This window comes from Aedes aegypti, chromosome 2, assembly GCF_002204515.2.
Source record: "Aedes aegypti strain LVP_AGWG chromosome 2, AaegL5.0 Primary Assembly, whole genome shotgun sequence".
NCBI lineage: Eukaryota > Metazoa > Arthropoda > Insecta > Diptera > Culicidae > Aedes > Aedes aegypti.
In genome coordinates this window covers 154,214,161-154,231,787 of record NC_035108.1, presented here as the reverse complement: position 1 = coordinate 154,231,787, position 17,627 = coordinate 154,214,161, and the positions used below count along the sequence as shown (strand labels likewise).

The window sequence follows — 17,627 nt, the reverse complement described above, 5'->3', positions numbered from 1 at the left end:
ACTTCAGCTCAATTATTCACTTTGCACGGACGAAGACGTACCGAGTGAAATCTGATTGGCGATCGACTGAATCACGCCACATGACGATTCATATTTTTTCCCACTCTTACCGGGTACCTATTTACACTGTAAAAATCCTTTGTACATCTTCACTGAATCATTTTATTTCAATCACACGCCCGATTTTAAAAAATTCCCTCAACGACCGTATAAAATTGAGAACGTAAACAAAGTTTTCCATCGTCCGGACTAAAAAAAAACTTATGCCCATCAATGTGTGCGTGATGATCGGTGTAGTAAACGATTCTATTGATTGAGGTGTGAAAGATTGTTTTCTCTGCATTGTTAGCAATTGTGATGATTTGGTCGGTCAAAAGGAACTGTGTTCATTAGTTTGGGGTGTATTTTGATAGCACCAATGGATTTTAAGGGAAATACACTTATTTCATCATAAAAATAGGTACGAAGAATACAGACATCGGTAACTATTTATTTCGTTGCATTATTTCCATTGAATGATCTAGATTTTTCAAAATCTAAATTTAGAATGTCTTGAGAAAGAATATTTTGGCATCTGTTTGTATCAGCATAACTAGGAAAATTGCAGATTCTAATGATCAAAGCTTAATGCAATGGAAATTATCACATCGCCCTATTTATTACTAGTATGTGTTTTTGTTCATATTTTTGTTCTTCTATAATCAAAACAGTTTGTATAAATACCTAATGATAACAAGGCAACTGTACGATAAACCCATTACCGAGAATGTCATCGAAGCTCGAAGGGTACAATGGGCGGGGCACATTGGGTGAATGCCGAACAAAAAATGCCGCAAAAATGGTGTTCACTCGAATCCGGCCGGCACAAGACAAAGAGGGAGGCAACAAGTCAAGTGGTTTGATAATAAATCTTCGAGCTGTTTAGTGGAATGCCTATGAGTAGATAAAAAAACGAATTTAGTTCTATACCATTTAGTTCCACTAGAGTTTGTATCTTTTGACAGATACGCGTATTTCGACCTCAACTGTAAGGCCGTCTTCAGTGTCGTGTACTAGACTCGACTTTACTGATCGCAAAATAAGTTAACGTGTATGCGTAACTCGTTACGTGACTGAAACGCCGACTTTCTCTAGTTGGCTTTCTATTCAAAAATATTCCATTAATAAATGCCAATATGGTTCGTTCCAGCTTCAGCACTGCAAAAAGAAAATCAAACATGCAAAATTCCCTAACTTAGCTCTTTTCTCCAATTTCAAAATGTAAATATCGAAGCAAATTTGAATCTTGCCCTTCCTTTGTTCGGCTGCAACCATCTTCCAATGCAACCAACATCCTCAAAAACAACTTCGAACAAAGTGCATCTTAATACTCTCTCAAACTTACCTTCGCCATGCCACACTTACAAATTTAATGAACAATCTCTTTCTCTCTCTTTCCGGCGTAATACTCCTTGTCCCAAGCTATTTGATGTAATACCACTAAAACTTTGCATCTCTTGGAGCGAAACATTTTTTCACCTTCATTGTCCACCGCATGTGCAATGTAAACTACGTTTCTGGGGGCGTCCATAAATATTGCGTAGCATGTTTAAAAAAAAAAAAATCGAGTTCCAGAAACTTGTGAAACTATTTTATTGTCAACAAAAAAAATAGCTACAATTCAAGAATAATTTGTTGTATTATTTAGCTATCAGCGACATCATTGATTTAGTGCTGAAATTCATCAATTTCAGATTAAAACAAATCTCACTCGATTTGTATGTATTTTCACGAGATGGGTTATGAAAGACTTCCTAGCTCAGTAGGTTACTTGGTAAAGTGCTCGTTTAGCATACAAGTGTCAATGGTTCGAGTCCCATATGGGCGCGTTGATTTTTTTTTTCAAGATTTCCTTCGTGATTTGTTCTTTTATTTAGTGAAATTTAGCCTTTTTATTAGGATTTCATTGATATTGGTACAAGGAAGTGTCAAAAAAGAGTACTTCATGTCTGGATGTGCCTTTACCATCCACGCAAAACTACCCCCTTTATTACGTCACGAAGCCCGCTAAAACTTACGCGATACGCGACCAAACAGAGCACCGTCGTCATCGTATGGAAAGTTTGCACGAAAAATACTTTGCGTCGCGCTTCGTGTCCAGCTCGGGACCGTTATTTTTTCTGGTCGTTCGCTCTCTCTCTCTCTCTCCCTGAACAATAAGGGGAAATAAAATCCCCCAAAAGAAAAATGTCGAACCAAACCGCGCATTAAAACACAGAATAAAAACGTCAGGAAATTATTGTGTGTATTAAAAGTGGAAGTTGGAAGTTTCTTTTTCGCTCGTTGTTTTTTTTTTTCTTTTAGTGCTGTCCTTCCTTCCACTATGGTTCATTTCTTCCGGTTCAGCCAGATAAACATTTACCCCAACACCCTCCTCGTCGTCTTTGGTGGCTGCGTGAGGGAGTTGAGTAACGACGTAAAAATGGATCCTTTCAAGCGAGACAAAGTCAAAACGAGAAAAGTTTTTCTTCCTACAAACAAGTGATTTTTGTTTGACTTTTTTATAAGTTGAACGTTTCCGTCGTTTAAATTATGTTTTATTCCGGTGTTGGTGGGGTCGTAGCTTGCGTTTAGGATGAGCTTTCGAGCGAATTTTATTGATGACATTCGAAGCAGGTTCGATCGATCATTGATTAAATTGTTAGTGATTCAAAATCAAAATCTTGAAATAAACTGAATTTTGCGATACACTTCGAAAAGTTTTAAAGCTTCTGGAAGAGATTTGTTTCTGAAAAAACAAAGCTGTTCAGTAGATAGTTTTAGACTCTATTCACAAGATTCTTGAAGAATACAGAAGTTCTTTGCAGCCCACTGAGAAACTTATCTGTCAAAGTTGCCATTTTTGCATTCGTATATCGTGTTGCAAGCATGATGATACTCTATGATCAGGGAATTCAAGGAAATTTCCATTACGAAAAGATCCTGGACCGACCGGGAATCGATCCTCAACACCTTCAGCATGGCTTTGCTTTGTAGCCGCGGACTCTAACCACTCGGCTATGAAAGGCGTCACATGCCGATGTATTACGATGTAGAATTTAAGGTTGAAAATCAACTTTTCAACTCATTTGAACAAATTACGAATCGATATCAACTTCCCCTTAGAAGAATATTTCTAAATAGAAAATCTGTAAAGTTTTTAGACAACTCCTGTGAGAAAAATTCACCCTAAAGCTACTAGCATACTTCTAGCCGGCGATCAGATTCTTCCTGATGCGGAACGGGTTACTATAATCAACGCTAAACTTTTCTAAACTCCTCAAGGAGAGTCCTTTTTCCTGTTCCTCAAAGACGAAGACACCCGACCCAACTAGGGCCATCCCAACAACTGTCTACACATGACGTGGCGAAGATTGCTTTCTAACGTGTTTTCTAACAACTTTCCCCCCTTTTTCTCTCTCTCCCCAACAGTCCGGCGCGAAAATCAACATATCAGATGGATCCTGTCCGGAGCGAATCGTCACGGTGTCCGGTTCCAGAAGTGCTATCTACAAAGCCTTTACACTGATCACAAAGAAGTTCGAAGAGGTAAGAAGCTCCCGCTCGGAAAGTTCCGCCGAACTCGATGGAAAAAAATGAGCTCTCATCGTTACTAACCCTTCTACTCTTGCTCTCTTGATGTTGATTCGCCCTCTTTCTTTTCTTCCGAATTCCATTTTTCTTTCTTCTCTCCCCCAACAGTGGTGTTCACAGTTCCAAGACAATACTAATGCACAGGGTAAAACACAAATTCCAATCCGCTTAATCGTACCAGCTAGTCAGTGTGGTTCTCTGATCGGTAAGTTTTCCGCGCGTTCCTCGCACTCTTGTTTTTTTATGTTTATTTTAGCTACAGTCACCGCCAAAATAGAGGGCCCACCCGCTTCTTCACGGAAATCTTTAAAAGAAGTGAATTTCTTTCGTTAAAATGTTTATAATTCAAAGTTAATATATATTCTTTGTAATGCTTAGTCCTATCTTGACCATGAAGTACATTTTTAAACATTCTAACAAAAGAATTTTCCATGTTTCGGTTTTGGCCAACTTGCGTGATAACAAACAAGTGGGCAGGACACTTCATTTTGGTTGGCGACTGTAACAGTGGAGACGCATTGTTCCCCACCTTCTAGCAACATTCATAAAACAACATTGCCACTACCAACATACCCTCATTAGCACACACTCAATTGACCGCGTGTTTTCTCGTTGTATTTCATTATTTTATTCGTTCCGCAGGAAAGGGTGGCTCCAAGATTAAGGAAATCCGCGAGATTACAGGGTGCTCGATTCAGGTCGCTAGCGAAATGTTGCCAAATTCGACGGAGCGTGCCGTCACGTTGAGCGGCTCGGCGGACGCCATCACGCAGTGCATCTACCACATATGTTGCGTTATGCTGGAGGTAAGTGCGGACTGTTTAACTTGAAATTTATCAGTGATTTTTGCTCGAAAGTGAATCCGAAAGGAAAACCTGCATCTTAGTTGATTGTTCTATGAGCTTTTCCACAATCATTATCAGATAGCTTTACTCTTTCACTTTTACGACTTCATCAGACAACTCCCGAGATTATCATTACCAAGAACTGTTTCGAACTCCACACAACATTTTAGTGAGATTCTCAGCAGGTAAGAGCTTTTGGAGGAATCCGTTGAAAATCATTGAAAAATTGGCTTACGAGGCTAGCCACGTTCCAACGAAATTTGAATGTAAACAGCTCGGCTATGTATAATCTATCAGAGATTGATAATGTCTAGATTCAACTGCAAAAAGACAACATGGTCAATGAAATTTCTCCGTTTTGAATACTATGTTGAGAAGCAGACTCCGTCCCAGTGAAGATATAATGTCAGAAGTAAACGATTTTATTCAGGTTATTCAGGACATGATTTTATTAACATGACCCGAATTCGAAACGCATGATACGTATGACCGCAAAATCTCCTAAATTTATGCTCTGACCATACTCTATTGAGCACGTAGTTTTAATGTTCTAATCTGAAATAATAAATCCTTGAAAAGAGTTCCTACAGTTCATACAAGAAGAATCTCAAAATTATTCCAGATATTTTAAAAGAAATATTGTAGTTTTGAAATTTCATTGAGGAACCACCAAAAACTACATAATTTATTCCGATTTTTATAATCAAATTTCTTCCGGGCTTGCGTTCAATGTTTTCCTAGAATGTTTTTAACAATCTCCTGGAGACATCTCTGCATACATTCTTTGAGTACTCTCTACAACAAAATTTCAATGAATTTTGAAGAACTTCCTCAAGGAATCTTGAGTAATTTCTGAAGGTATCCTCAGAGAAAATCCGGGTTGAAATCTAAAAAAATCCTAACCGACAAATCCTAAGGAAATTTCAAAACATCAGTGAAGGCATCGCTTAATAAATTACTGGTTGAGGATGGTCTAAACGGAAATCATGGACAAATCCCTAGCGAAATCCAAGGAAAAAATCTCTTAATGAGCTTCTGAAAGATTTACGCTTTAATATCCAACCTCGCCTTTAGTCGGGGTACCTCTTTGAATTTTTTTTCCGTTTTTGGCAAAAATAAAGTCGAAAATTCATGTTGCCAAAATCGGAACCCATATTTTTTAAGTAATTAGTATTGAAGATATAATTAAGATCTTGTAATGTCTATGATGACCAGACTTCGGAACGGTCGACTTCAAAGCAGATATGAATCTACCCAGACAACCAGAAGTCGCCTAAAATATAACGTAAGAATGCGTTTACTTGTACAAATAACATCGAATCCGCACAAAATGATGACGGAAATCGTTTGAGTGGCGAGTTTCTTCGCGCGAAACGCTATTTTTCGAGTTCATCCGTGCATTTTGTTTCATTCTGTTTACAAGTACAAAGTAAATCGGATCAATCCGTAGCAGCTGTAATATCAACTTTGTTATCACAAATTAAGTCGCATAAGATTACAGAATGTTTCGTTATAAATTCTGCACACTTGCATTGGTAAATGGCTGGGCATGGCGTACCATTGGTACCTCGCGTACCTGAAGGAATAAAATAGACCCCTTTGTGCGGTCCTTAGCCTCTTGCCCAGCAACTCCTATCCCTACCTCCTCGCGGTACTGGCCGGGGTACGAGTAACCTTAGGGAAGATCGGGTAACCAACCCCCGGTGGGAACTTTGGTCGTATGCTGACAGGGAAGGGGGGGTTTGCTTTTGCTTTTGCTTCTGCAAACCTTGAGCGTCTGTACTCCATGTTAGGAGCGGCTCACAACAGCGTCTGTTCCCCATGTCAGGGGCGGCTGATCATCGTCCGAGTGCCAGAGAAGGACTCTAAGCTAAACTGCGCACTATGGTCCTCCGAACATTTAGGGGGAATGGTCCTCCGGAAATCTAGGGGGTTGGTGTCAGGCCCTGCAAGCCAGCCGTAAAAAAAATCAAGCAACGAATAATCAACGAGAGAATACGAACCGGGACAATCGGCGAAGACCACAGCGACGTAAAGGGACTAGCGATTGGAAGCTCGGTACGTGGAACTGTAAATCTCTCAACTTCATCGGGAGCACACGCATACTCGCCGACGTGCTGAAGGACCGTGGATTCGGCATCGTAGCGTTGCAGGAAGTGTGTTGGAAGGGATCAATGGTGCGAACGTTTAGAGGTAACCATACCATCTACCAGAGCTGCGGCAATACACATGAGCTGGGAACAGCTTTTATAGTGATGGGTGATATGCAGAGGCGCGTGATCGGGTGGTGGCCGATCAATGAGAGAATGTGCAAGTTGAGGATCAAAGGCCGGTTCTTCAACTTCAGCATAATAAACGTGCACAGCCCTCACTCCGGAAGCACTGATGATGATAAAGACGCTTTTTACGCGCAGCTTGAACGCGAGTACGACAGTTGCCCAAGCCACGACGTCAAAATCATCATAGGAGATCTAAACGCTCAGGTTGGCCAGGAGGAGGAATTCAGACCGACGATTGGAAAGTTCAGCGCCCACCGGCTGACGAACGAAAACGGCCTACGACTAATTGATTTTGCCGCCTCCAAGAATATGGCCATTCGTAGCACCTACTTCCAGCACAGCCTTCCGTACCGATACACCTGGAGATCACCACAGCAGACAGAATCGCAAATCGACCACGTTCTGATTGATGGTCGGCACTTCTCCGACATTATCGACGTCAGGACCTATCGTGGCGCTAACATCGACTCTGACCACTATCTGGTGATGGTCAAACTGCGCCCAAAACTCTCCGTCGTTAACAACGTTCGGTACCGACGGCCGCCCCGGTATGACCTAGAGCGGCTCAAGCAACCGGATGTCGCAGCGGCATACGCGCAGCAACTCGAGGCTGCATTACCGGAAGAGGGTGAGCTGGACGAAGCCCCTCTTGAGGACTGCTGGAAAACAGTAAAAGCAGCCATCAACGATGCAGCTGAGAGCAACGTCGGGTACGTGGGACGGAGTCGACGGAACGATTGGTTCGACGAGGAGTGCCAGGAGGTTTTGAAGGAGAAGAATGCAGCGCGGGCGGTCATGCTGCAGCAAGGGACCCGGCAGAACGTGGAACGCTATAAACGGAAACGGCAACAGCAGACCCGCCTCTTTCGGGAGAAAAAACGCCGCCTGGAGGAGACGGAGTGCGAGGAGATGGAACAGCTGTGCCGGTCTCAGGAAACGCGTAGGTTCTATCAGAAGCTCAACGCATCCCGCAACGGCTTCGTGCCGCGAGCCGAGATGTGCAGGGATAAGGATGGGAGCATTCTGACGGACGAGCGTGAGGTGATCGAAAGGTGGAAGCAGCACTTTGACGAGCACCTGAATGGTGCTGAGAGCACAGGCAATGAAGGACGGGACAACGGAGGAAATGCCTTCGTCAGTACTGCGGAAGATGGAAACCAACCAGCCCCCACTTTGAGGGAGGTTAAGGATGCCATTCATCAGCTCAAGAACAATAAAGCTGCTGGTAAGGATGGTATCGGAGCTGAACTCATAAAGATGGGTCCGGAAAGGCTGGCCATTTGTCTGCACCGGCTGATAGGCACAATCTGGGAAACAGAACAGCTACCGGAGGAGTGGAAGGAAGGGGTAATCTGCCCCATCTACAAGAAAGGCGACAAGTTAGACTGTGAGAACTTTCGAGCGATCACCATTCTAAATGCGGCCTACAAAGTATTATCCCAGATCATCTTCCGTCGTTTGTCACCCGTAGTAAACGAGTTCGTGGGAAGTTATCAAGCCGGCTTCGTTGACGGCCGATCGACAACGGACCAGATCTTTACTGTACGGCAAATCCTCCAAAAATGTCGTGAATACCAGGTCCCAACGCATCACCTTTTCATCGATTTCAAGGCGGCATACGACAGTATCGACCGCGTAGAGCTATGGAAAATCATGGACGAGAACAGCTTTCCCGGGAAGCTCACGAGACTGATAAGAGCGACGATGGAAGGTGTGCAAAATTGTGTGAAGGTTTCAGGCGAACACTCCAGTTCGTTTGGATCCCACCGGGGACTACGACAAGGTGATGGACTTTCGTGCCTGTTGTTCAATATTGCGCTAGAAGGTGTTATGCGGAGAGCCGGGCTTAACAGCCGGGGTACGATTTTTACGAGATCCAGTCAATTTGTTTGCTTCGCGGATGATATGGACATCGTCGGCCGAACATTTGAAAAGGTGGCAGACCTGTACACCCGCCTGAAACGCGAGGCAGCAAAAGTTGGATTGGTGGTGAATGCGGCCAAGACAAAGTACATGCTAGCTGGTGGGGCCGAGCGCGACAGGGCTCGCCTAGGTAGCAGTGTTACGATAGACGGGGATACGTTCGAGGTGGTCGACGAGTTCGTCTACCTTGGATCCTTGCTGACGGCTGACAATAACGTTAGCCGTGAAATACGGAGGCGCATCATCAGTGGAAGTCGGGCCTACTATGGCCTCCAGAAGAAGCTGCGGTCAAAAAAGATTCACGCCCGCACCAAATGTACCATGTACAAAACGCTCATAAGGCCGGTAGTCCTCTACGGGCATGAAACGTGGACGATGCTCGAGGAGGACCTGCAAGCACTTGGAGTCTTCGAACGTCGGGTGCTTAGGACGATCTTCGGCGGTGTGCAGGAGAACGGTGTGTGGCGGCGAAGGATGAACCACGAGCTCGCCCAACTCTACGGCGAACCCAGTATCCAGAAGGTGGCCAAAGCTGGAAGGATACGATGGGCAGGGCATGTTGCAAGAATGCCGGACAGCAACCCTGCAAAGATGGTGTTCGCTTCGGATCCGGTTGGTACAAGAAGGCGTGGAGCGCAGCGAGCTAGGTGGGCGGATCAAGTGCGTATCGATTTGGCGAGCGTGGGGCAGAACCGAGGATGGAGAGATGCGGCCACGAACCGAGTATTGTGGCGTGAAATTGTTGATTCAGTGTTATCTGTGTAGATGTTAACTAAATAAATGAAATGAATGACACTTGCATTACATGCCACCTTTAATCATATAGAATATGCACATATATTGCCTTCACTTTTGTACGTATAAGGCCTTTTGACTGCATCTTATACGGAATGTTTGCACATATAAGTATCGTATAACGCAAAAGGTGATTTCGTTATACGTATATTTTGGTTGTTTGGGTATAGACCCATATTGCTAATTGTGACAGAAGTTTCACATACTTCATATCGCCTTCAATGGTTTCTTATAAGCTTTTTCTTTACTACAGGGTGGCCACCGAACCGGAAAAAACGGGAAAAGCGGGAAAAAGACGGGAATTTGAATCCACCGGGAAAAAGACGGGAAAAACCGGGAATTTGAGAAGATCACCGGGAAAATCGTTTTCAAGTATCAAGTATCTTTCAAACATTAATGATTTAATTTCTACTATGCTACACCATATTTCTTACAAAATGTTTCATTATTAACAATGTTTCGAAATATTTTTTTGAATTTTTGTTCTCGCACTGTCAGGGCAACTTTTTGTACTCGACTTTTTGAATCAATGTTTAATTACTTATTGCAGATTGGTTTTGCACTCTTCTGTAATTGCTGAATACCACAACTTTAAAACAAGTCTTTATTTATAAAATCTTTCAATATGTCACTAGTAATCTAATCGACAAAATTTTGTATTAGGGCTCAATTGCGATTTTAATAACGATCAAGCTGTTACATATAAAATGTGTAGTGCTGAAATTTTGTTCATTTTATGATCACCAGAATGCAACAAATTCATCAAATTTTCAAAGCGTACGGTTGTCAGGTTCTCTAGATCTTGACACTTGAACATGAAAATTCTAAGTTTGGCTTAAAGGTTATATTGTTGGTAAATATGGTTCAAATAGCATTCAAAATAAATCCCTGTCGTGTCAAGAGTAGGATCTGTTTTATTGGTACAATTAGCAATCTCTTCCCTATGATATATAACTCCAAAGCTCCATTGATCTTCGACGAACGCGAGACAAATCGATTCAGATGAATGCTATACTATGCCATAGTTTTCAGAATAATATTCTATATAGATTAGAACAATCTAATAGTCAACTTATTGTTCCAATAGTGAAAGTATTGATAAACATTCAAATTACTATGGAAACACAACTAAACAAATTTAAAACGATTAAAAAAATTGAAGTGTTTTTTATAGAAACGATTTAGGAAAAGTTAATTAAAGTCGTTGGAAAGAATGGATCAAAAACCGAGAAAATTTTGTAATATATACCGGGAAAACCGGGAAAAAAGCGGGAATTTTAGAATCGAAATTGGGTGGCCACCCTGTTACTATGTGTATGAATGGACCATGTTAAAACCTAGGTTAAAACAATAATCGCAAAAGACTTAAGGACTTCAAGGACTTAACGATTCCTAAAAGCTGTGTAATGATACTGAAATACATGACATTTTATAAAATCGTATTCCGAAAATAAAATATAGGTGTTTCAAAACTGAATGTTATTTTTTCTGACGGGTTCATAACACGTCAAATTTGTCATTTGTCAAGCGTGAGTTGTGAGAAATTGAGTTTTTCACATCATTGATCATATTATTCGAAATTCTTAGAGCAGCACTGCATCTCAAAATTGTAAACGCTAGAGGAGAATGAAGTACTTGAAACTGTTTATTGGTTGTTTTGCTAAATCATGTTTTACGTGTTTTACTGAATGGGATTGATATTTTCTCAACTTCCACTCCTCTCTTCACATAATTTACATATTGAGTGCTAACTAGGGGAATGAAATTGTACATAATGATGTCATTGTATCGATCCGATTCAGATCCAGATATGACCAATCATGTGATCCCCGGTAGCAACACGGGCAATGCGCACGCGCGGCTTACACACACATTTGCAAAGCGATTGATCAAGAGAGCGAGCGAAGAGAGGAGAAGCTATACATGTATTTGTTTGGCGTTGCCTGGTTCTTCCAACTTCCTACTACGCGGTCGATTGCGTCGGCGTTATCATTTACCCTCCGCAATATTTATGCGCTGACTGCTGGTACTGAAGGCACAACAGCACCATCTCGCACCACCACTTACAGAACCCATGCAGTAGGAAACATGTGAGCGAATTCGGCATCCAAATGGAGGGAAGAATGAGAGAGAATCAGCGCGAGAGCAATAAGTCGTATATACAGCTCACCGTTTCTCCAAAAAAAAATGAGCACTTCAACTTGAATTATTGCGCACGTGGATACAAAATGCTGTGTGCACATATCTAAATTTCCGATGTTACTATAACCGAAACAAAATGACCAAAGTGAATGTCCAATGTAACAATTGTTGAAACAAACCGATCTATGTGATTTAGGCCGGAACAAATCTTAAAATCTCCTTTTGTCACCTTCCATCAAAATGTGTCGAGGGGGGGGACAATAAATAATGAAATGGAAATTCAGGTAAATTAATCATTTTGTATACTCATATGCTGCAAAACCATGTTTTTGTCACATATAACATTCAAATCAAGACATTTTGATGTCATTTTCATTTTTATTTTCCATAACAATAATCTAAAATGTTTTTCATAATTCGATTTCTTATAATAACAGGGTTTTTTTCTTGAGTTTTGATGAGAGAAAATAATAAACTTTCAAATTGTGCTTAAGCTATTTACAATTTTAGAAACACAGCAGAAATGTTGCACTTGGATGCAACTTTTAATTAAATTTATATTATTTTAATTTGATTTAACATATATGTAACATTTTGTTTGTAAAAATATTTCACTAGATTTGAATAAAATTGATGAAAATTGTCTCTGTGAAATATATTGTTCTTCTATGTTCTCTTGTGCCATGTTCTTCGCAAACCTTAGCGACTGTAAGATAAATATGCATAGGACGACAGTAGAGACAATGGAAATTCGCAGTATATTTTTTTTTAATTTCACGGGTGATGAAGGTGATGAAACTAAAATTTTTCGGCTTTGTCGCGGACTCATACTTTTGTTCAAATTTTACACTAAAGTACATGTTCTCAATGAAACTACATTTCAAATATGTAAACTAAGCGAAGTGTTTATAATTCTAATTTGTATTTTACAGATAATAAAGTTATTACCAGAGTTGCAATCAAAAATTTAAAACAAAACAAGCAATCAGAAGAAGTCCAAGATAAACTAAAAGATATGAAAATTGTTACATTTATTAAATTTACATAGGCAATAAACTGAAAACCACTGCGTTTTTCATATTTAAACGATCAAACGAATTTCGCGGATTCTCCTGAATTTTGAGTCGAAGCCCAAATTTCGCAGCTTCCACGAAATCGTGAATTTCCATTGTCACTAGTTGTAAGTGTCCTGAATAGCAGCTTTGATGGCACGTTTTCTATATACGGTTTATATTTGTAGAACAAATTCCCCCATAAATATGGATTTATTCTTTAATGAAAAAATAGAATCATAACGTTTACACAAACACAATGAAGACAAGGACAAGGACATTTGATACGCAGCTTGTAGATGATGATCACACTTTCAACATTTATACATCCAGAAGAAGGAGGCACGCTATGTCTGAACCAGCAGGTTATAAAAAACTAATGTACATCGGATTTTCTCTAGCTAAAGATCAGTATTCGGTCCATATTTTCACAATCGGAAGGTTTTAAAATATTTTATCGGTAAATTTGTTTCTATACATTTTGTATGGGCATATTTCGTTCTCAGCCGTTCAACAAAAGATCCCACATCTAGAAGCATTAACGAACAGATTAAGGACTTATAATCTAATAACACCTGTTATCTCATGTAATATCGTAAAAGGGAATTACAAAACAAGCTAAACCAAACATAAAAAATAAAAACCAACACTGAAAATAAGACATTTTATTTATTTCCCTCCTCTGACTTTTTGAAAAATTTGAAGGGGGGGTGACAAAAGTAAAATTCCAAATTTGTTCCGGCCTTATTTTATGTACATATTTTTGTTTATCTGTTGTTTTTGTTGATTTAACTGTAATTTACCAATAAGTTGTCAAAATGTCGATCCTTACGTTGAACTCTATTACACTGCTGCCCTCTGAAGGCAACAAAGTAGTAAAAAATGTTTCTGTCTAGTACAGTTTAAAAATATATTATCTCAACCTTTAAGCTCATTTTTCTCTAAAAGTGTGAATTGTTAGATAGGTCCTTTTGAAAAGTTACGCGAGAAATGTGGCCTGTTATTTCGTACAATACATAAATGTGTTCGTTACGAAGGGGTAGGTGGGTGTCAGAAATGACCATTTTTGGCGTTATGAAATTTGTAAATGAACCCTAATGCCATTGATTTCGGGATTGACGATATGGATTAATGAAGAACTTACAATACTGGTGTCGATGGATCTGGATAATCTGTTTATTTTATAGATATGCACCCAGTTTGAGCATGCAAGTATCAAATTATTGTTATTTTCCAAGAAATTGTTCAGTCAGAGTAAACCAACTCACTGAACGGTGTTCTTTTGTTCAGTCAGAGTAGACCAATTACACATAGTCCATCAAAAGATCGTTATATCAGTGGTTTGGATTATGATTTTTCGTGATTATCACTTCACATTATATTGTTTGAAAGTAACACAAAGATATGTATAAATATTGTTTTTATTTTAAATTATTGTTTGTTATAATCATGAGAGCAACGGTTCTTAAACATTGAAGATGCTATTGGTCCTGAGTAGCGTCTGTTGGTTCTCTGTGTAAGTAAAGCTGTTCTTGCATTAACGGAGAAGCAACTGCGGGCGGTCAATCATGCTACCAGTCTTGAGCATATGATAATTATGGCCATCACTTGTACTTGTCATTTGAAAGAAAACGCATGTCTCAACCCGGAGAACTAAGCGCGTGTTGGGTGTGATGATAACTGCCAGAAGCAGCTTATCTATTTTAATATGCGTAATGCTCGGATCAAATTTTAAACTCCCAACTAAATCTTCAAAGTTTCAAAGCTTTCAACCAGCCAATATTTCAATTTCATAGCTAACATCCAGCCAAATTGCAAACTTTACCATCAATTCAGCGACTTACAGCCCCGGCAGCACTATCTCGACTTCTCTCCCCGAAGATGAGGAGGGCTTACCCAAGCTTTCATCTTCGGTACTCGGTACTCAACACAACTCGTCTCAGTTTAAGTCATGACTTCCCCCCGCTCATACAAACCGCCATAAGAAGTAGCTAGTACCTACCTGGTGATAAAGGCATCCATTCGCGTAACTACTCTGAGCGGATTTGCATTCAAAGCATTTATTTCCATCACTGACTGCGACTACTGGTATAGGAAACTGCAGCAGCGCGGTAAAATCTACGTTTTCCCACGAATTCAAGTTTCATTTAGTTGGAACAAAAAGGCAAAATCCGGGGAGGAAGCCTCGCATCGCATCTTCCAAGACAACGCCGCTTATTTAATCTTCGCAGTCCCAGTCGCGTCATTGTCCTTTGTCGTCGTTGCACGCAGGAGTGCCCTAATATGAAATCATAAAAGGTAATATCTCAACACAAATGGCAAATGGAAACATAAAAAGTGCAAATTGAAAACGTAAAAAGCCTTCGCGGCCACCTGGAATCGAACCAAGAACCTTACGATCGATAGGTTCGCGCGTACACTAGGTAGCTATCAAAGAGAAACCCTAAATTAAAATTTAGAAGGAAATTCTTAAAATCCGTGGAAAATACTGGTTGGATGGATTGGTAGAGAAATCTCAGAAATAAAACTTGGAAAAAATATTATGTACTTTTTGTAAGAAAAAATTGCGGAAATTGTTGAAACAATTGCTAGCGTAATTTCTGAAAATATAAGAGGAACTGATTGTAAGGTTCTTAAAATAATCTTGAAATAAAATCTCGAAGTATCCCCTAGAAAAACCAACAAAAGAATTACTGGATGAATTGAGCTTGAGCGTGATTGCTAGTCCAGTATAGCCAGATTAGCTGCACTTACTCAAGGAACCAACCAGATGACTGCTTGGGAACAATGGCGCCTGCCCCGTCAGAATGCAGACCAATGGAGGAAAGGGCGAGGAATTGATGTAGCATTCAAAACTGACCTACAGTAGACTGGATATACCCCTGCATCTACGTCAGTTCATGCGGGAAAGTGTAGGGATAAGGTAGTTTTATGGCAGAGATGCTTGCTTTTGGTTAACAGACTGCATATCTATCAGATGTGCTAATGATGGAAGAATAGAGAAACGGTTTCTTGTCTGGTTCTTGTCATTGTTATGAACGAATAGTATGAGTGTGAAATATTAATAGTGGAAGATAGAAATAATTGAAGGCTCCATCCCATTACCCCGAACGCCATTACCCCGAACGCCACTACCCCGAATGGGTCACTACCCCGAAAGCCATTACCCCGAATGGGCCATTACCCCGAACGCCACTATCCCGAATGAGCCATTACCCCGAATAGTATGACATATATTGATATAATATAATATATTGTTTTGTGGGCAAAAATGCGTCTCTAATGAAAACTGGTAATTGAATGCGCGTAAAATTCGTCGGTAAAATGTTCATCATATATTTTCCCTTATTTTATATGTCAGCTCTTCTTTCGAAATATATTGTTGGCTCTTCTCATTTTTTCGGTGACGGTACCTTTTTATCAGCCCAGTAGGCACTTTCGCAGTTCAAGGGTTCATTTACAAATTTCATAACGCCAAAAATTTCTATTTTTGACACCTACCCACCCGTTCGTAGCACTTTTTGTATGGACAACATTGTTTGTCCCCTTCAGCGTTACGAAATTTGTGAATGGACTTTTGATAAAATAAGCCGTTTATTGACTGAGAGCTCTCCTTGTCAATTTACCATTATTGTACATGTTCTATTATCCCTGGGCATAGAACGTCAAGGAAATGCTCAATGCATAATATCCACCACCGGAGGAATTTGAACCCATAACCTTTAATATGGTCTTGCTGAACAGCTGCGTGAACACAGATATTTGAACTTCTTGATGGTGTCCATATTTCAATTTTGTTTTAAAGCAAATATTTTCCTTTCTTGTGCATAGTTGTGTCATAGCATGATATGACATATCATATTGTTACATGTCACGTTGTTACAGTGATCATTCACGTCATAGCTGCAAACATTTCACTAGAAATTTCCCCTTCTTTCTTAATTAGGCTTTTCTTTCAAGTTTTTGTTGGACAAGCTAGTCATTAATATTTCCATATAGAACAGCTTTTTTTGAAGGAATATATCCTGAAGGCATTCACTCAATTGAATCCTCCTATAATTGTAATCAGTAATTTTCCCTTTCTTTCATCTTCTTGTATTGAAACAGACATGTCTCTTATGAATTTGCTCACCGCTTTGCTCTCATCATCATTTCTTCATTGTGCTGAATCGGAAAAAAATGTGATTATCTCATCGAAATTCAAATTAATGATCCCACAAACCAACGAAAGTTTTTACTGCAGCGGCAATCAAAAGCCGCCGTTTTTCTAACATGTACAAGTGTATTAACGTTTCCTTGCTTTAGTGGAACGGTTGTCTATCAGGTTGGTTTTTAAGCGGTTTCCATAGACGAACACTTGCAGCGATTATCTCAGGGTGATCTTCCATTACCACCGTTTACGAAACAAAATCTTTAAGGAGATCTTAATGCTAGTAGCCCGACACCTACAATGAGTAAAGGAAGTGGGTTCCGACGTCCAATAAGAAACTTTACTACATCCTAATTTTGTGCATATTATAGCTATCCATTGCATAATAAATTCACCCTTCTTTTCGAAATAGGCTGTTCTTCAGAGCATTGCAATGTCGCTGTGTGAATCTCACCATAATTAGAAGACAAATCGAAATAAAACTTAGTATTCAAAAATTATTAGCTAAAAAACTAGCTGCTTGTACACCTTCTAATGTTTGAAAATTAAATTGTTGAGCCACTCGTTAAATACTCATAATCGTACAATTATCTCCCCACTCTCTCACTAGAATAAGTTCCAAATTTTATGCATTCGGGATAATGGCGTTCGGGGTAGTGACCCATTCGGGGTAGTGTCATAGAATCTAATTGAAATATACAACTACGAGAAAGGGACGGACCTGGGATTGAACCCATGATCTTGAAAATAATAATAACGGAGTCAAAAGTCCCAACCTTTCAAATTTGAATATATGGCCAAGAATTTATTCTACTTACTCCTCTATGCA

The 17,627-nt window shown here is 40.0% G+C and overlaps 1 protein-coding gene across 21 annotated transcripts in view; it reads left to right on the top strand.

The window, feature by feature from the left end:
- The window catches only part of LOC5569595 (poly(rC)-binding protein 3), a 441,652-nt gene that overhangs the window by 297,963 nt on the left and 126,062 nt on the right, over positions 1-17,627 (top strand). For all 21 annotated transcript variants that reach the window (XM_021842853.1, XM_021842849.1, XM_021842852.1 and 18 more), the window contains 3 exons: positions 3,451-3,567; positions 3,721-3,817; positions 4,255-4,418. In XM_021842853.1, the coding sequence (XP_021698545.1) occupies positions 3,451-3,567; positions 3,721-3,817; positions 4,255-4,418 (378 nt within the window). The remainder of the gene's footprint in view (positions 1-3,450; positions 3,568-3,720; positions 3,818-4,254; positions 4,419-17,627) is intronic.